Genomic DNA, 20,341 nt, shown 5'->3' on the forward strand with positions numbered 1-20,341 from the left:
AAAAGGGCTGTATACGTTAAAAAAAAAATCTGAAAAATAGTTGTGGTTGGATTGTTTTATCGGCCCACGCGTCAATAAATTAATATTTAAATAGAAAAAAAAAGATTAATTTAAAAAATAAAAATAAAATGTTGCCGCGTTTTTTTTTTTACTTCCCTTTTTTTTATAAATTTAACGACCATCCTCTCTGCCTGGTTCCATGTGGCTCGCTGCTCTGTCTTCTCTCTCCCTCCCCTCCCTCCGTCTCTCTCGCGCATCTGTGTGGAGACCATTCTCTCTCTCTCTCTCTCTCTCTCTCTCTCTCTCTCTCCACGCTTCTCGCTCGGATCCCGCCATCTTCGTCTTCTCCAACTCTTCCTTCTCTATTCTTGAATGTGAGTCCAAACAATGACTTGAGGACGTCCCTCCTCTGCTCGCGTTCCCTCCGTCGCTCGATGTCGAGAGCTTTCTTCTAGCTCTCGATTCGTCGAGTTCTCCGTCTCCGTCTCTGCCTTGCTCGCTTCCGATTTCGTTCCCGCGGTCGGCCGTTGCTGGGTCCCGGTGCTGTTTGATTCCGCATCGGACGACGCATGCCGCATTCCCCGATTCACTAGGCCACCGTGCGTTGTTCCGGCGACGAGCGAGCACGCCGGGAGAGGAGGGAGATCGAGGCGTTTTTTGGCTAGGCTGCTGGTGATGATTCCTGGCCATTGTTCGTGCAGCGAGGCTTGACTCGATTTGAGGCGGATTCTGGTGTTGGGATCGTGAGGATTAGAGTTGATTGAAAAGGAAGGAAGGAAGGAAGGAAGGAAGGAAGGAGGAGGAGGAGGAAATAAAAAAAAAAAGGGAATGGATATAGCTGCGCAGCTGAAGCGAGGCATATCGCGCCAGTTCTCGACTGGCTCGTTGAAGAGGGGCTTCAGCAGGCAATTCACGCGGCAATCGTCGCTGGACCCGAGGCGGAACAACATGCGGTTCAGCTTCGGGAGGCAGTCGTCGCTCGATCCGATAAGGAGGAGCCCTGACCGCGACGACGAGCTCACGGTGCCTGAGAACTTGGACTCCACGATGCAGCTCTTGTTCATGGCGTGCAGAGGGGATGTGAGGGGGGTGGAGGACTTGCTGAACGAAGGGATCGATGTGAATAGCATTGATTTGGACGGGCGGACCGGGCTGCACATCGCCGCCTGCGAAGGGCATGTTGAAGTTGTCAAGCTTCTGCTCAGTAGGAAGGCTAACATGGACGCCCGTGACCGGTGGGGGAGTACGGTAAATTCCCATTCTCCATTGTTTCTCCACGTGTGTTTGGGTCTTTATTTGGTTCATTTGGCGAATAATTTTTTGTTCTCTGTTAGCGTCTTGTTTGCTTTGTCCTCAATTTTGGCTGTTCACGTTACTCAAGCGAGAATGCATCCCATCATTCTTCATCTTTCACTTTGTCTGTCAGTGTCCACTGCACGCTGTAAGTTTTTGATCTTTTGAAAATGGAAACTAGAGGCCAGAGCATTCGTCCAATGTTTCATTTTCATTGTATATAAGATTGAGGTGAATGGAAAGATGTCACTGGGATGTAAGGTTGACTGACAGTAGCTCATCGTTGCTTAAAGGGGGAGGGAAACGCATATAGTTCTAAGCAAGATGTTATTATCTAGTTTATCTATGCATTTTCGTACTCCATAAGGAGAATATAGTTGAGCAAGTTGATGGTCTTGAAAGTCTGTATCTTACAGATTTATCAGTAAAGTGATATATGGCAACAAGAAGCATCAACTGGGAGATGCTTTTTCTTGCTTATTTCTGAATAAGAAACTGCATATCATTAAATGTGGTCGAACGTTTATGTTTAAGGTAATCTGTCTCCATCTCAGTCCTAATTGAAATTGTTTCCATCTCAACAGGCAGCTGCTGATGCAAAATACTATGGAAATCTGGAAGTATACAACATTCTGAAAGCTCGTGGAGCCAAAGTCCCTGTATGATTGATCTATTACCCTATTTGATCGCTGGAGGTCTCTACCACAGAAAATGCTAACATAAAGCTTTATCCTGTATTTCCAGAAAACAAGGAGGACACCCATGACTGTTGCCAACCCTAAGGAAGTTCCAGAATATGAGCTGAATCCTTTAGAACTTCAGGTTCGGAGGGGCGATGGTGTTTCAAAGGCATGTTTCTCTTCCTCACCATAGTTGATGGGTGATCCTTAAACAGCTCCATTCATTAAAGACCTATGACCATTTGATTTATTGAAAATATCTGTTATCTTTGTTGAAGATACGTAAAATTGAATTATCTTTTGCCGATGATACATATTCTTGAATCAAAGAGACTCAATTTTTTCTTTTGATGACCGTGGGAGAACCCGTGCTGTCCTTGCTTGTGCCAATTGCTGTGGTAAAGTCCCCAGGAGGGTACCGCAGGGCACACACCACTGGACCTGGATAAGTCCAAGCTGAATACTGAGGGAGGATTTAAACCTGTCTCCCTAATATGGGATCTTGATTGCACAATGGTTTATCTCAAAGCAGCATCATTGCGCAGGAATCATCCCATGGGGTGGGATGAGGAGGCGTACTTCGAACGCCCCACCTTCTGGCTTCCAAGAGGGAACTGGGCCACTAGGCTAAGAGCCCAGTGGTCAAATCACAGAAACTTAAATGAAGAAGTCCTTAACTCAATTGAACCACCTTCTCCTGGCCACAAGATGTTCAAAACAGAGATGCTAGAATAAACTCTTTCAACAGGAATATACAGTGTCTTTTTTCTGTACATCAACATTTTGGAACACTAAAGTCAATGTTGTCAATTGTTCTCATACCGATGACCTTGTTACTCCTACATATTAATATGTTCTGTCCTGAAAAATATATTCCGACATAAGATGCAACTTAGTTGTAGCTTATGTATTAGACATTTTATTTTATTTATATCAACTTTTTTGTATAACTAAATAGTCCTTGTCTTATCTGAACTACATTCCCAAAGGATCTTTTCCCTATCACTATTGTTCCACCATTTTTATAGGCAATGTTCTGCATTCCTGTTTTAGTTCAGATACCAGAGCAATCCATAATGTTATTTATGTACTTTACTCGGTTGGGGAAGCTTTTCGATGCAATTGTATGACTTTGCTTCCCTCCACTATTATTTTTTTGCAGGCTCAGGTCCATTTACCTATATGTACTAATCTTGCTCCGAGAATAATGTGGATGCATGCGATTAAAATTTTTGGGAATATGCGGAGTGATCTTGGGTTAGGACAAGTTGAAAATAAATTTGAGATGGTGTTCCGTATTCTGAGTGCTCACTTCTATAAACTTCTATAAACTATTGAAATCCTATGGGCTTTTTGCATACTTGAGTATTACCTTTACCAGGCTTGTCTTGCTTGACATCTCCTTAGTGGATTTATGTTGGTAGAATTTGGGTTGTTCATGTACTTGTTTTTTGTTTATCCCTTTAAACAGGGAACTTATCAAGTAGCTAAATGGAATGGTACGAAGGTGGCTGTAAAGATATTGGATAGGGACAGTTACTCAGACGCGGAGACCATGTAAATTCCTACATTTTTGTCTGCACTTTGTTATAGCACAAAACTTAAATGACATGCATTTATTCACTTCGTTTGGAATGTAGTTTGCTATTTTGATGTCCTCTTATGTACTAGCAAGTATTTCATTGTCGCTTTATGTGTGCCTTTCTCCACTGCTTTACCACATTATTATCCTTCAAAGGTAATATCCACTTATGGCCATCTGATTATTTTGCCTAAAAGGGTAATTCAGATGGTTCATTTTCTCCCCCAGTTCATGGAACTCTTCGGCATCTTTTTGGTGTATCATCGACTTTCATGTTAATGAGCACAACCTGGAAAGGAGCAGATATTGTCTTTACCTAGCTTTAAAATCAGAAAGCTTTAGTATTGTTGATATCGTTCATCTATTAGGAAGTAAACGTGTCATGTCCAATCGAATCTAGTAATAAACTAATCTCTGCTCTTAACTTCCATCTGCTCTTTGATGTCTTAGAAAGCAAGGCCACTATTGTTAGTCCCAGCCATGGAAATCCTTAATGTTAGAATGGAGAACATCTTGATTCTACTTTGCTGGAACTTTTTCATTTGATGCTTCTTTCACGTAACCGAATTCTGTATAGTTCGCAAAAGGTGTATTCACTTTTACAACTCACAGCATCATTTTCTGTGCCTAGAGGCACCTTGCCCTATTAAACTTAATGTCATATAATTCTATAGTGACTGGAAATGCCTTCAACTTTATTAATTTGTTTTGTGCGCAGAAATGCTTTCAAGCATGAGTTAGAGTTACTAGAAAAAGTGAGACATCCGAATGTGGTTCAGTTTGTTGGAGCTGTCACCCAAAACATGCCCATGATGATTATTTTGGAGTACCATCCAAAGGTGAGTCTCTCTCTCTCTCTCTCTCTCTCTCTCTCTCTCTGTGCGTGCGTGTGTGCGTGCCTGTATTCATGTTCATGTGGGCATTTGCCCATGTGCTGCTGTGCTTGTCTTTTTTGTATTAATTTATGTGCCTCTAAATCCATCGTGTTCTTGGGGAGTTGGGAGGGAATGTCAGGACTTGAGTGTTCTTAGTCAAAGAAAACAACTTCTCCTACCCAAAGTGCATAATGGAATGGCTTGCATCCATGTTCTAAATGGGTGACCAGTCATTGAATATTACCAAATCTGTGATACTAGTAAGAGTACAAAGAGAAAGTGAAAATTTGTTTTTGCTTAGGCTCTCTTGACCCGCTTAAAGCGGTACTGCTGGAGAGGTCCTCATCTACAACACGGGAACGGAAAAAGGTTTGGAGATCTGGGTCAAATCTAATCCTCCCGACTATAGTAGAGAAATTAGTTATGCCATGGGTTAATGTCCATTATGACTTAATCCTTTTTTATATCATGGGAATGAGAGACTATCGTGTTACTCAAATGATGGATGTCCTCCTATGCAGGAAAAGGTTGTTCTCAGGAGTAGATTCCTTTCAATCCTCAACTTTCTTTGTATGTTTTGATACTCTAAAAATCAGTGCCTTTGAATTAAAACCTGTTTATAATGTCAGTAAACTCCATTTTTTTTAAACATTTGTATCCTAGTAGTACTTTTAACTGTCATATCTATGGTTTTCAAAATTCCATCCTTCAATTTTTTTTCAAGGAGTACAAGAAAGCTATTTTGGTTTAGACGGTTCTCTTTCTTGCCCAATGGCTATAATGCATATTGTTATCGGTGTTTCAGGGTGATCTCGGAAGCTATCTTCAGAAGAAAGGGCGTCTCTCTCCATCTAAAGCTCTACGGTTTGCACTTGATATTGCAAGGTACATGCACTAAAACTAACAGCATCTGCATTTAAGGTTTCTCGCAGTATTATAATTTTCTCTTTTCAATTGTGGTACAGTTTATCTGATTGCAATATAATAAACTTTTCTTTGTTGATCCCATAATCTCAGGGGTATGAATTATCTCCACGAATGTAAACCAGATCCCATCATCCATTGTGACTTAAAGCCTAAGTAAGACAACTAAATGCTGGAGTTGATTTAATATACTGCTGCAAACTGGATAGAAATTTTGTTTTTTGGATCTGCTTTGCTTTAATATCTGAAATATTGATAAGGTGCCAGAAATATCTTGCTGGATAGTGGGGGTCAGTTAAAGATTTCTGGATTTGGTTTGATAAGTTTGGCAAGAGTATCCCCTGACAAAGCAAAACTTGCACAGCCTGGGACTCAAGCTGAACTGTCGCGTAAGTTGTCAAAAGTTGTAGAAGTTAATCTTATAAGATTCCTATTTCTTTGATCACTGTGCTCAGATGTATAATACCTTAAATAGCAATGGCAAAGTACAAATTCAAGCCTTCCTTCTTATGTCACTGTATAATTGTTTGAAGTTTAATTAGATAAATTGAAAGAATTGACTGCTTGATACAGAAGAATAAAATTATTGTTTAATTGATGTAGCTGCTACTAAATTTTCTGCTTGAATAACTAGCATCCTTGTGGCAATTCGACTTTGGTTATTGTTGATGACCTTTAGCATGTATAGTCAAAATTTAGTCAAAGAATGAAATATCTTTGGTAGGAGTTCCCTAAGCACTAAATCAGTTGACATCTTGTGAGTACTAGATAGGTTAAAAAGCCTCGTCACTAGTTGAGCAACAGAACTTTCACTTATAGGATCCTAGATAGAGAGACTCCTGGAAATTCTCAGTTTTCAACATCTTCCCCCAAAATGCAGTCCAATCTTTTGGATGGCAGAAAGTTTGTCCTCTCGTTATGATATTATTATTTTACTCACCAAGTTTATAGTTTCTCCTTTCGATAGTATTGACATCATCCAATTCCAAGCAATCAGATTCATGATTCCAGTTCAATTTTCATCAAGCTTTACTCACGGTATCCATCCTATGCAGGTTTATATGTGGCACCTGAGGTTTATAACGATGAAATATTTGATAGAAGTGTGGATGCCTTTTCCTTTGGTCTCATTCTTTATGAGGTAAATGTTGTATACTGGACTTTTATTCACGATAAAATCGAACACATCAATAGGTTCCATGTCTTCAATGCAGTTTAACATGCCCAAAAATACAGTTACAATTCCTTCCAAAATGATGCTGTTGGTTTGCTCGACATTTATTTTTCCCTCTGTTACCAAAATACGATATTTGTTTGATTTAGTGAGTTAATTATGCGAACATATGGTGCTTGACATTTGCCTCGGATATATATGATGATTACTATTGGTCACCACCAGTGCAATGTTAACCACGAGCTTTCACATTGGCATAGATGATTGAAGGAGTCCAGCCTTTCTATCCCAGTTCTCCAGAAGAGGCAGCCAAAATGATATGTTTAGAGGGAAAACGCCCGCCTTTCAAGATCAAAGCTAAAACCTACCCTCCTGATTTGAAAGAGTAAGTACATTACAAATTGGGGCTGATGTGTTAACACTGGGTCGGATCTTCCGCCTTTCCTTTTTCCTTTTGACCTCGCCGACTCTTGATTTGGGGAAGGACTGAATGATATTTTCTTCCCTAGAGCATTGATGATTTCTTGATGGTAGCTAACTCTCAAGCATGCTGTTGCATGGGGAATATGTTGGAAATGTGTAGGTTGATAGAGGAATGCTGGGATACAGAATCTGTCGTGAGGCCAACTTTTTCTGAAATTATCGTACGTTTGGACAAGATAGTTGCAAATTGTTCCAAGCAGGGCTGGTGGAAGGATACGTTCAAGCTTCCTTGGTATGCTTCTCCTCCTTTTTATCTTCGATTAGTGAGATTTTAATTAGTCTAAATGGCATGATGGGTTAAGGGCAACAGCGGTAATGATGTGTCTGGAAATGAAGAAGGTAAGAACGTGTGGCGTGTGATAAATGTACATGTAGTGACTATAACAACAGATGACGGACACTTATTCTATTGCAACTAGGAAGTTGCGACCGTTGCAACCGAGCGACAGCCAAGTATTGTAGTTAGAAAATAGAAGTAGACAAGCCGAGACCATGCTCAACTCGTTTGTTCGCAGAATCAATTGCTGAAATTTACCCTAGAACCTTGTGAGAATACATAGATTTACTACGAGGCAAGCTGGCACAAGGCCATCGTTGCATTGGAACACGACATGACTGTCATCACATAAGTTCTGGAGAGATCAGGCTCTATTGCATGAAATACTTCAATCAAAGTTGAATCATATTTTTTGGACTATATATATGTAGGAAATGAGAGGAAGCACTCTTATACTGCTGGATGAAGGAAGCAAACAATGCTCAGAGTCATTTTCGCGTTCAGTTGTGAAGCTACCACGTTGAATATATGATAACGTCTTTGTAAGAGACCTCTGAAATGAAAAATATAATAAGCTCTTAGTTTTTGTTCTTCTATGGTGCTTAAGCAGTTCCATTGTAATGTACTGTATAATATGTGAAAGATCATTAATGATAGTTCAGTAGTTTCCATACTTGTATGGTACACAAGGCGAAAGTCATCGAGACATCCTACACCAGATTGGCTATGTGCGATTCCGGGATAGAACACGACTGTGTAGGACACTAATCCTCGATTAATTCGAGGGGTAATGGCACCACAAATGCATTAACTTTTGTCGTTTTTACAATTGTATACCTAATTTTTGTTTACTCAAGGACTTCAACTTTTCAAATGTGGTTCAATGTGAGACTTTCGTTGAATTGTGGATTGAAAATAACAAATCGGACACCATCGCCGTTAAATAATCACAAATTATCCACATTGGCGTTTAGTGTGACCTTTCGAGATGATGCCGCATTAGCAAAGACATGTTAGATGGCTAAATTCGTCCAAGTCGGTACATATAAATGGAGACGACACAGTTTTTGCTAAGTGAATGGTACAATGACTTGTTTTTAAATGTTGCTGATGCTGGGCGAGTAAGCCGTGCCAGCAAAATCACATGAAATGGCAAGTTTCCATTGAGCCAAATTCGAAAAGTCGAAGTGTTCAATTGAACAAACAAACATTTAGATACTTGACTGTAAAGAAACAAAAGCTCAGATATTGACTCTGATAACACATCTTAATTTACCAGAAGTTGTGAGAATGTCTTCCACGCTTTGTGTGTACATGTAATATAGAGTTTATAAAGTGCGAGATATCGTGAGATACTGTCAAGTAAGTAAGATATTTTCCTTAAAAGAATGCGATAGAAAACTTTGGCGTCATCAGAATAGAATAGGAAAAATTTACGTCAAACATATCATGAACAAAAAAAAAAAAAAAATTAGAGCATTGAAATAGGACCGTATAAATTTCAAATTTCTGTGAGAATACTTCATTTGATAATGAAGTTATCCGATAAAATTCTAAAGAATATCATCTGAATTAGCAACCATGGTATGACATTACTATACTTCTAATACATAAATGAGAATCGATATCTTGCAACATTATTAGGCTAATGTTAGTATATGAGATAAGTTAAAAGGATTTGAAGTGCTTTTCCCCTAGTATAATACCCCACAAGTTGCTAATGCAGTGGTGTAGGGTTTACTCCAAAGGGGATTTAGCATCCTTGGCACAGGGAACTCCTTAGTCTATCCTCAATTTTAAGAAGCCCTAGTTCGTTTGCGGCATAAGTTCCATCGCACCATGTCATCGGATGATAACAAGTCTACTCTTGCGTACACCGTCATAGAGTGGTGGTGACGGCTTCTCTAAAAAAGAGAGGCAGTCGGAACATTTTTTTCGTGAGTGTGATGCTCCTTTGACGACGCTCGTCGGGGTTGCCAACGCTGATTGCCCATTCTCACTATTTCGACAAATAAAAATAACAACACATACCAATAAATGTCACGCCCCTTATTCAACAAAAATATGATAAAAACACCGCCGTTCTTTCATCCAGAAGACGTAATCTCAAAAGTAATCATGACTTACCTACCTGATATCAAAATATATACATATAAATTTATACTTGATAAAAAGAAAAACATCATAAAGGTATATACAAATATCTTAAAAGCTTGTGTGAAAAAAATGCAAGTTTCGCCAACGTCAGCTAATTGGCACATGCTGCTGCCGTTTGAGAATCAAGACAGTAACAATCACAACACACGTTCCGCATCAAAGGCCCGCGAGGGCCCCACAACAGCAAGGGTCGGGCGCCGCGGGGCGCGAGAGATTAATCTTCTGGAACCAGATCTACAGATCGCTCGTAAAATCTCTGCCGTTAGATTTTCCCGCAACTCGTTTGGGACCCACGTGACAAGGGAGATTTTCTTTTCCCCTTCCGATGCCGCAACCGAATACCGTTTTATGTGTTTTCTTGCATATATTTTTGGAGGCGGCACGTGGCGGAATCACGTGAAGGTCTTTGTGTCTCCGAAGCGAGAGGCGATCCGGTGCGAACGGGTACCGAAAGGAATCACTCCCGCGTGACGTGCTGTCCTACGTCCAAAAACCGCCAACGATCTCTGTGGGACCCGATCCCTCTTTCCAACCCTTTGACTAATCATATCTTTTTTTTGCGATCGGATCGAACGGCTGGCCGTGCCCCGGTTTTCGTGGGCCTCCGCCGCACCCGAACTCTACCTCTCCTAATCCCTCCTTTAAACCTCTCTCCCCGTTTCTCCTCCCGCAAGTTTCGACGGAGACCCTAGCTCGGCTCCCTCGCTCGCTCTCGCTGACTCGTTCGGACTGCCACTGGGTCGCCAGTTGAATCGTTGAGTGCGTTTCCATGGCTTTCTCAATCATTCCTCTCTCTATTTCGACTGCTTAGCTCTTGTGATCGATGGAAATGGTCGTGCGTTTTTGATTCTGTATTTGAGTTCGCGATGATGTTCTGTGTTCCATGTGGTTGATTTTGGTCGTCGCGAATCGTCTCGAGAGCGCGTATTGGTCGGCAAGTTCGAGCTGTTAATCGATATGCGGCGGATCATTTTTTTTTTTCTGATTTTCACAAAGTTGTGTTCTTTCATTTTTTCTTTGTCATTTTGTTTGTGTTTTTTTTCATAGGTTTTGAAAAGGATTTTAATAACGTTGAAGTGATTTGTACGTATGTGTTTCTCCCTCCTGCAGATCACCAAACCATCAGAGGAGGATTTATCAGTTTTAACGTCGTTATCTTGTCTCAGATACAATATTTCAGGCGTCGCAAATTTGATAGGACCAATATATGGTATTAAAGATGAATGCATTGGACATCAAATTTACCTGAGTTGGTTCTGAGAATTCCCTTTTTGGGCTGCGACTTTCTTCTTTTATGTGGTTTTTTGCTGTGTGAGATGTCTAGATGTGGGCAAACTTATAGTGTACTAAATTGTTGGCGAAGCCCTCATTCTTATCGTTCCTTCCACGGTACTAATTATCCATAATCATAGTGTCCTGAATTGACAATCCCACCTTCTACTGTTCGCTCCAGGGTTATTTTCAGCATCATTTTATGAAAAGTAATGTTCTCAGCCTTGTTCTATAAAGAGTAACGTATCTGAGATATTTTGGGGGCTTGATGAGAACTTGGACGTGCTTGTCTTCTTGAGGAGACCTTCGTGTGAGGATGGCATCTAGAGCACTTGTCAGGAGGAAGAGCGCCATCTCGAAGTACTTGCATTCCTCAGTTCGCTCAGTTCAATATCTCCAATGCCTTGGGCATGAGCATGCTCCTCTCTACAGAGATCTACATGGTTACAGCTCCATTGCTGAAATTCCATCTACAGATGTAGACAGAAGAAGTAATAGTGCGGCTTGCTTGATTGCAAAAGAGACACTGCTTACCAATCAAGGATTTGGACATTCTGGGAGAATATGTGGTAATGCTGGGTATGCTCGAGGAAATGTACACCAAGAACTCATGTATCCTTTGGGTCTGAGGTGGATGTTGCACTCCACTCGCCATGCTTCTACTTCTGCTGCGAAGCAGCAGGAGCTGGGTAGCGATGATGAAGGCAATGAAAATTTAGTTGCTAAAAGGAGAAAGGAAGCATCTCCAGAAGATTGTGATGAAGCCGTTGCTGATCTAAGTTCTGCCAAAGCAAAAGCAAAAGCTAAAAAGTTGCAAGATTCACAGAGAGCAGCCCAGTCCATCCTGCAAAGGGCATGGGCTGGGCTCCTGGGGATTGGTCCTGCTTTGAGAGCCGTGGCTTCCATGAGCAGGTTAGGATCTCTTTCCTAGTTTTTGAAATAGTTTGGTCTATAGACAGAATTTTTCACTCACATCTGCCTTGCTGCATTTGCAATTTATGTGGCAGAGAGGATTGGGCCAAGAAACTTTTGCATTGGAAAGCAGAATTTGTGTCAACATTGCAACATTACTGGTTGGGGACGAAATTATTGTGGGTAGATGTGAGGATTAGTTCTAGATTGCTTTTAAAACTTGCAGACGGTAAGAGTTTATCAAGAAGGGAGAGGCAGCAGTTAACCCGTACAACAGCCGATATTTTTAGGCTAGTTCCTTTTGCGGTGTTCATAATCGTTCCATTCATGGAATTTCTGCTGCCGGTATTTCTCAAGTTGTTCCCCAATATGTTGCCGTCAACATTTCAAGACAAGATGAAAGAGCAGGTATATATAAAGAAGTCCATCCTACATTTTGGTTTGACCCTTTTCATGTTTAATTCGTTTGTATTTCGCTTTTCAAACTTTGGTACTAAGGTTACTGAGGAGTGAGCTTCATATACTGTGAACTCCTGTTGGTGAAATAGAACCTCGTAAAGGCTGGCTTCTTTTCCCAATTTCAAAAATTCACTTAATATCTGTTTGGGAAGCCATATGGGTATTCCTGCATATGTGCAACCTTGCAATGCATAGTTTGATACCATTGGGCTGTAAAAATGAATTGACCGCCTATCTTCTTCATCTATGCATCTGAAGATCCCTAGATATCTGTGTAGGAGTTTTAGTTTTATTGCTTAGGATGGGCATGTTCCTCTTGTGTCTTCTATTGCTACTATGTTCATGAGTTTTCTTTCCTAGAAAGGAGTTTTCCCTATTTGAGAACATCATACAATTCTTTATGCTGTGCTTTTTGTGACCCTGCTCATCTAAGTTTGTGTTAAGATGATTGATGTGGTTGATAGTGTGTAAAATTGCTATATTGCGGGAATATGCTGTCAAATAGTCTTTGCATAGTTAGAGGATGTCGGCTGCATATTTTTCTCCTGTTTCTTGCACTTTATTGAGTTTTAATAGATTGCCCTATGGACATGATGATTTTGACATAATTACAGTGCACTCATTCATATTTAGTTTGGATAATGTTGTTTTGAAATAGATTTCGTTGTTTCATTGAAACTCGTTCATGTGCAGGAAGCACTAAAACGGAGGTTAAATGCAAGAATTGAATATGCCAAATTTCTGCAAGACACGGTCAAAGAAATGGCTAAAGAAGTTCAAAACACAAGAAGTGGTGAATTAAAACAAACCGCGGAAGATCTTGATGAGTTTCTCAATCGGGTAGGGTTCAGCATTTCTCAGGCCTTTGTTTATGGTATGGGCCTCTGATTTTAGTGTCTGACCATTGTATATCGATACTCAGGTCAGAACAGGTGCCCTAGTGAATAATGAAGAAATTTTGGGTTTTGCCAAGTTATTCAATGATGAGCTTACTCTAGATAATATCAGTAGGTAGGCCTTTCTTTGGTTTGATCTCATCCTCGTTTATTTCTGAACTCTTTGCTTGGACTAGCTCTGATTCCATTTTTTTTTTTCTGTCGGTTCATCTCAATTCTTGCAGACCCAGACTAGTAAACATGTGCAAATATATGGGAATCAGCCCATTTGGAACGGATGCATATTTACGTTACATGCTTCGTCAGCGGCTTCGGAGGTCAGGAATACTGTCCATAAAATATATTTCTTCCCTTTTATAATGTTGTGGTACTTTAGACTTTTGGAGTATCTTCTTGGGAGTCTTGTCAGGATAATCAGTTATACATTCTTCATTTTGCTATAGAGGACAAGTTCATGCTCATATTTTAGTTTTGTTGGAAATGCTAGAAATAGTCTTCATGCATAATTTTACATATGGGTGGCTTCCCTTTCTAAGCCGTTTTGTACAAGGGCAATAGCCTGTCATTACCTTATTAATGATATGTGGTTTATTATCAACAAAAAAGACGAGCATCATAGAAGGAAAGGCGATGTGACCTGGAGGCTTTGCTCCACGTTCTAGTCAATTTATCTCGTTGTTGCTTTGGTTGCTCAATGAGATAGCTGACTGACGTTTTTATATGCGTCGTGCGGTTTTCGGTCAGCATATCTACACATTTTTCTTCAAGTGAATCCTTTAAGGACTCTAATTGTCATATTCATTTCTTTTTCTAACCTATGACGATGGGTTCCTTTAGTCTTGACATCTTCAGCAATTTAGGGACTAAACTAGCTATTGTGAGAACAGAGTTAATTGATAGGGACTTCTCTCTGTTAGTTCCTCCTTCAGCTTTGTACTAATAGTAAACTGCTTCGCGTTTGTATGGAGCCAGATATTTTCTTTTCAAATTGAATTTAATTGAGGCTCGGTGGTGGAAATGACAGAGACTTGCATAGCAGAGTTCACTTTTACCTTATTTGAGTGATAATCAGATGCAGTAGGCAACTGAATAGTACAGCTAATCTGTGTTATGAATATTGATGAAATGCGGCAAACTACAGCTTTCTGTCAACTTTCTTTAACTTGAGCTCAACTGTATGTTTATCTAGGCTTTTCTAATAATTTTCTCTTTTGACAAGTAATTAATTCATTTGAAGCCCCATGATGGATAATTATCTTCTCTTTGAACTTGACAAGAAATGGGTAAGTTACTCAGTAAGGTTTGATAATATGCATCCTAGCTAAGAAGCAAGGCAATCCTCCCATTCATCGGCCAGCTCAACTATTTAACTATCGCTTGTGTTTACTTTTTGCCCAGAAATGTCAAGCTCACTAGCAAACATTCTGCTTTGAACACTTCTCCTTCAGTTTAAATGCTACTGATTTGATCAGAATGTTTTACTAGTGAAGAGCCTATGTGACATAGATCGAGCATATGTATTTATCTCGTCTTGCTAAATTAAGCAAAGACCTATGTATAATGGTTGCTGCACGTCTTGCTTTATCAACTTTGGACAGGATCCTTCTCATTTCAGACTTTTCCCTGAACATCACTACTGATCTTCATTTATTGATTTTTGTTTGCCAAAGCAGTTGGAATCTGGAACTGCATATTTCTGCATGTATAAACTTAAACGTTCTTGAGACAATACAGATCAATCTTACTTTATTCTACTTACTTTTAGAATGATGTGCCATGCGAGTCTCCTAAATCAAAGCGCTTATGTTCCTTTATTTTGTCTGATGATAAGAACTCCTCCGCAAATTGGAAGTGAAGATAAATAGTATTATTTTTTTTTGGCTGAACCTTACATTTCTCTTGTGGTACGGCTTCAGGATTAAAGAAGATGACAAACTGATTCAAGCAGAGGGTGGGGTGGAGTCACTCTCGGAGGAGGAGCTTCGTGAAGATTGTAGGGAAAGAGGCATGCTCGGATTACGTTCGGTTGAAGAAATGCGCCAACAGGTTTTTTTTTTTCTCCGCTTAATGTATTGTTCTCGAGGAAGATGGCCTTCCCCTCTTACCTATGCATGCATGGGTTTTATCTTGTGTGGTCGTCAACATATAATCACTATGAAAAATAGGTTTTAGCTTCCTCTTTAGATCCATAAGTTCATGTTTTGCAGAAATTCGGAAAGTTGTTTCCTCCATTGAGTTTGTTGACCTGCAATCGAATTGTCTGATATGTGTGAAAAGTTAGGGCAATTGCACTCAATTGGTTGCTTGCTTATTTTGGTATATTTATGATCTCTATGCAAGATGGAGTTTTTGTTAGTGCTTTCTGTTGTCTCGCCTCATCCTTTTAACTGTGGGATTATGTGTCGAGAAAAATTCGTTACTTGTTTTTGCCTTTATGGAGGAGACTATTCCTCGTTTCCTAGAATTTCCTTCTTCCTGGAACAGCTTTAGAATCCGGACTTCCTGATCAGAGTGGGTCATAGATGTCGCCTTACCTGTGACTACTGGAAAAAATATAATGTTTCGAATAATGTCGATTAAGGTCGGTCAAATAGCATTTTGGCTTTTTCCATGGTTTAAGAGTTGTCATTTCTGCAGCTTCGTGATTGGTTGGACTTGTCTCTGAACTACTCTGTACCATCCTCTCTTTTGATCCTTTCCAGGTAAAAGCTTGCTCTGGCTGTATTTAAATTTGTCCCTTCATTGTTTGAGTGGTGCTTAAAACAACATCACAACTTGACCGGATTGCTTCGTTGATCCTTTAATTCCTCTTCACTTTTGATGCAATATGTTCAGCTATACTTGTGGGATTCCATATGCAGGGCCTTCCTTGTAGCTGGACGGCTCAAACCCGAGGAAGCTGTTGGAGCCACACTTTCTTCTCTTCCAGATGAAGTTGTGGATACTGTTGGTGTTACCTCATTACCTTCTGAAGATTCTGTGTCGGAAAGGAGGAGGAAATTGGAGTACCTAGCAATGCAAGAAGAACTGATAAAGGTTTTCCTCTTTTTCCTTTTCTTTTCTATGCTTTGTGATGCAGCAACTTGAAGAGCTTTTCGCTGTAGTTCCCCTTGCTGATAATAAGTACTATTGTCATTATTCTTTTCCATCATTGTACTGAGGACAAATTTAATACTAGACCACCATCTTTCAGTGCATTCATTACGCGTGGTTGTCATGTATTTGTAATTGTTAGGTAATTATAAAAAACATAGCAGTGGAATGGAAGAGGTCCCCTTAGTTTGCTGCTGCAATTGAGGCCCTGAGTTTTGGCCTTGCCATGTGCGTTTCATTTAGGGTGTGTTTGTTTGAGTGAAAGAATTTTCCGCGAATCAGTGTTCTGGACTTTCACTCGTTTGGTTTTCTGAAAATGATCAAGTAATAGAATTCCATTTAGGATACATGCTTAAATCATTTTCTTGAAAGTGAATGTTTTCCCGGAAAGCATTTTCCTTTGTTATGAAATTTTTCCCGAAAGAAAGGCACCTTTAGTTTACTGCGGCAGAATTCTATTGTAGTGCAGCTTGTCATGAATTTAGTTTTTTGACTTCTATTCTGCAGGAGGAGGAAGAGAGAGAAGAAGAAGAGCAAGCTAGGAGTAAGGAGTCTGGAGTTAGTAGGGAAGATGTGGCTTTGGAGGAGATAGCTCTGCCAACAGCAGAGGAAGCACAGAAACAAGCTATAGCAAGAGCATTCGAAAAGCACGAGCATCTCTGTGAAATAAGTCGCGCTTTGGCTGTTTTAGCTTCAGCATCTGTAAGGATCAGAGCCTGAAATGCTATGATTTGTGTTCTTAACCAGTTGTCATAGACAGTCCTCTCAGTGTATGACAAGAACTGGTTTTCTGTCTTCTGTTAACTCTTGCAGTCAGTGAGTAGGGAGCGTGAGGATTTCTTGCAGCTTGTCAATAAAGAGGTATGGCTTGATTGTGCCTTAGGGAAAACTGCATCTTTTATACGTTGTTTGCTGCATTAGCAGTCTTTATAGGACGATGTGTTGTATATCTATTCTGCGGGATGGATCTGTTGTCACCAAATTTTGCATCAAAGTTGCCCGTACTTTGTCATTGAGAAGAGTGTAGTTTTGTCTTTCTGTTGGCTCCATAATTTCTCATGTTTTGCACTGCCCCTTTTAATTTGGAGATTTCCTCCGGAGAATATTAGACTACCGTGTTGCTTCGGTGGTTTATAATACGTGGTTAGAAGTTATCTGAGCAGTCATGATGTAGCAACATGAAATTTCCTTGGTGGTAGTGTTTTTATTTTGATGCATTACTCAGGTAGTTTGTGAGGATTCATGCTATATTTCTAGTCAAGTAGAGTATCCTGTTGGCCTATCATTACCATGTTGCATGCATTTCTTCATATGTTCAGATTGGACTCTATAATAGCATTGTGGACAAAGAGGGGACAGATGGTGAGAAAGATGCCATGAGGGTGTATAAGGCTGCACGAGAGGAAAGTGATCATATGGATGGCGTTGCTGAACAGGACACAGTTTCATCTGCACTAATAGACAAGGTAAAAATTCATGTCCCCAAAAATGGCTACTTGAGTGGAGTTGGCTACACCTGTCATGGGGTACGTGAGTTTCTTGTAACCATTGTCATTCTTCAGGTTGATGCTATGCTTCAGAATCTAGAGAAGGAAATTGACAATGTTGATGCTGTAATTGGTGACCGTTGGCGAGTACTTGATAGGTTTGTAACTGAACATGCTTACACCACTTTGATTGGCCCATATCTTATATGATATAGCAAGTCTGTGCCTTAGATGGGTTTTTGTATCTTACATACTAACATCTATTAATTAAACTATATTCAAGTGCTCTAGTTGGCCTTATATTATAGAAGGAGAAGGCAAATCTAGTTTGAAAAACATTGGGGGAAAACTTCATCTTAGAAAGATGGGGACTCATTTGATCTGACCAAGTGCCAAAACAACAAATGGTAGGACAAAATCCGAAGAGGTCGAGTTTTGAAAAGTTTTATTGAAATCTGCAAAGGGAATAAGAGCATTTGATTAGGTATGAGAAGATCACAGGAAGCTAATACAAAGAGATCACATCTATGGAGGAGCACAGGCTTGGGTTACCTGACTGAGCAACTTAAGGAAAATGACTACATGTGATCCCTACTTTTTAACTTGTAGTATAGAGGGAAAGGACAGAAGAGTGCTTGAGGTTGTAGAGAGTGATCTTGTAAATGAGACAGATGGACTCTTAGTTCTTCAATACTAAAAAACCATGATTGGAAGAACAGTGTATATTAGATATAGTGGACAATGTGCCTTATGCATTGGTTTTTTTGAGAGTCTGCATCCCCTTGGTACCAACAGCAACCCTGTCTTTAACACGCCGCGGGGGGGGGGGAGGGGGGGGAGGGAGGGAGGGAGAGGAGGATCACATAAAAAAGAACAGCATGATATTGCATTTAATAATTAGGGTCTCTTTGTTTGAGCTTTTTAAGTACATCTCACTATCATGTTAAAAATTTGAAAACAGAATAGTTCCTTTACATTAAAAAACTGTGAAAATGCATTTACTGTATACACGTTGCTATTGGTATGTTTTGAAGAGAGTAAGTTGATAAATTAGATGTTTTCACTACTGGATATCATACTGTGACAAATTCATGGTGCCGCTCGTGCAGGGACCATGATGGGAAGGTGACACCTGAGGAAGTTGCTGCTGCTGCTTTGTATTTGAAAAATACTCTGGACAAGGAGGGTATTCAAGAACTAATCGGCAATCTATCTAAGGATAGAGGTAAGCTACTCGATCTAGATTCCTCTTGCGACATCGTTTTTTTTTTTTTTCCAACTAGAAAAGGCACAACTCTTGAGACAGTAGAAATTGTTTGCTAACATCTTGATAATTGATCTGTGAAAGGTTTCCCTAGAGTTCACTTATGGAAACCTGTGTGTATTGTATGCTTATAGTATGCAATTCTAGTCGGATTCCCTTTTGCTATGGCTAGCTCGCAGTTTTCCATTGGGCATTGATAGGGCAATGATGTAAAATAAAAAGAGGTTGACCAAACATTGTCCTCCTATACATAGGGCTTCGATTGAAACGTTAAACTTTGGTCTTTTCACTTTATGAAATATTAAGAAGTCAGTTAAATTTTTATTGGATATGGGGAGAATAACAGCATGTGTATGACTATCTTATCCTAGATGGGAAGATTCTCGTGGAAGATATTGTCAGATTGGGCAGTCGGACAGATGATACTAACGCTGCTGAAGACTGTACAAGGTGATGTCCGAAACTCACTGTTGGCCGCTCCCCTGTCCTTGGGTCTTTTAGAGAAGCTTGGTTGACTGATAAATGTCCGGTCTGTTGATATTTGGATTAGTTTCTACACAAGCTCAAATCTTAGTCGATAGTGCAATATTCTTTTTGCCTGTTGATGTAAACCTTCCTTGGGCGTTGTTTTGCCATAATGCCCATTATGCGAGCTTTACTTCACGCGTGTGAGGTAAATTTAGCTTGAGTCATTGGAAGGAGGCTGTATATTTGGTCATGTCAATGGTGATGCTGATCTTAAAATTGTATGTAAACAAAGAAAATAATCGGAGCTCCTCTGCATCGATAATTACTAAACAAAAAATATGTTAAATGGAAGTCATTCCTTTCCCGATTCTGATTTGAAAGGGAGATGTTCTTTCATTTTTTTTCTTCTGTTTCTTTGGATCTCATAGACTCTCTTTGGGGGTAGCTGATGATATATGCTCGCTACACAAGTCATGTCGAGAAGATGACACATAGATGAATGGAATGGCTCGTCCTTGATCGAATTAATTATAGGAGCAACCCTTGAACTAATGGGAAACTTTTGGGAAATAAGTTGAATTTGATAAATATAAGACAACTGAAATAATCCATTTGGGGGATAAATGTCAAAAAAGTTTTAAACTTATTGTTACATTGGCCAATTCGCTTTTTAATTTTGCCAGAAATAACTTGCGTTGAATGTCTTGCAACTTGCGTACATATGTTTTCTGATTTTTTAAAACCTTTTTCTTTCCTTTTCTTTGTTTTCTCCCACTACTCATCTTCTTCGGAGGGCCAACGAGAGTAACGAAGCGCCCATCGCCGGCCGAAGAAGATGAATAGTGGGAGAAAAGAAAAGAAAAATATAGAAAATTTCAAAAATTGCAAAAATAGCTTACGTTAACGTTAGCCACGTCAATGATTTTCGATCAAGATCATTTAGAAGGCTTGCATTGAAAAGTCAAATAATTTAAATTAAAATGTTTAGGATTGAATTGGCTAGATTACAATAAATTTAGATTTATCAGACAATTATCTCATCCAA

General features: G+C 39.8%; 2 protein-coding genes across 3 annotated transcripts; both read left to right on the forward strand.

Annotated features, from left to right (window-relative positions):
- Nucleotides 1-224: 224 nt before the first annotated feature.
- On the forward strand, nt 225-7,961 carry LOC115739163 (integrin-linked protein kinase 1-like). 2 transcript variants are annotated; one of them, XM_030672130.2, is made up of 12 exons: nt 226-1,248; nt 1,878-1,952; nt 2,038-2,142; nt 3,445-3,530; nt 4,274-4,394; nt 5,236-5,315; nt 5,448-5,510; nt 5,622-5,743; nt 6,410-6,495; nt 6,789-6,913; nt 7,112-7,243; nt 7,720-7,961. In XM_030672130.2, the coding sequence occupies exons 1-12, from the start codon at nt 829-831 to the stop codon at nt 7,724-7,726; spliced, it is 1,422 nt and encodes a 473-aa protein (XP_030527990.1). In that variant the 5' UTR covers nt 226-828; the 3' UTR covers nt 7,727-7,961. The 2 variants fall into 2 exon arrangements, with proteins under 2 accessions (XP_048127462.1, XP_030527990.1); XM_048271505.1 differs by having other exon boundaries at nt 225-1,248; nt 7,112-7,961.
- A 2,075-nt stretch (nt 7,962-10,036) lies between these two features.
- Nucleotides 10,037-19,584, forward strand: LOC115739168 (mitochondrial proton/calcium exchanger protein). Its single transcript, XM_030672142.2, has 15 exons — nt 10,037-10,204; nt 10,899-11,629; nt 11,725-12,037; nt 12,782-12,928; nt 13,011-13,099; nt 13,209-13,301; nt 14,901-15,030; nt 15,622-15,686; nt 15,846-16,020; nt 16,585-16,779; nt 16,891-16,938; nt 17,397-17,543; nt 17,640-17,722; nt 18,674-18,789; nt 19,200-19,584. The coding sequence occupies exons 2-15, from the start codon at nt 11,034-11,036 to the stop codon at nt 19,280-19,282; spliced, it is 2,280 nt and encodes a 759-aa protein (XP_030528002.2). The 5' UTR covers nt 10,037-10,204; nt 10,899-11,033; the 3' UTR covers nt 19,283-19,584.
- The last annotated feature ends 757 nt before the right edge of the window (nt 19,585-20,341 follow it).

This window comes from Rhodamnia argentea, chromosome 10, assembly GCF_020921035.1.
Source record: "Rhodamnia argentea isolate NSW1041297 chromosome 10, ASM2092103v1, whole genome shotgun sequence".
In the NCBI taxonomy this organism is placed as follows: Eukaryota; Viridiplantae; Streptophyta; class Magnoliopsida; order Myrtales; family Myrtaceae; genus Rhodamnia; species Rhodamnia argentea.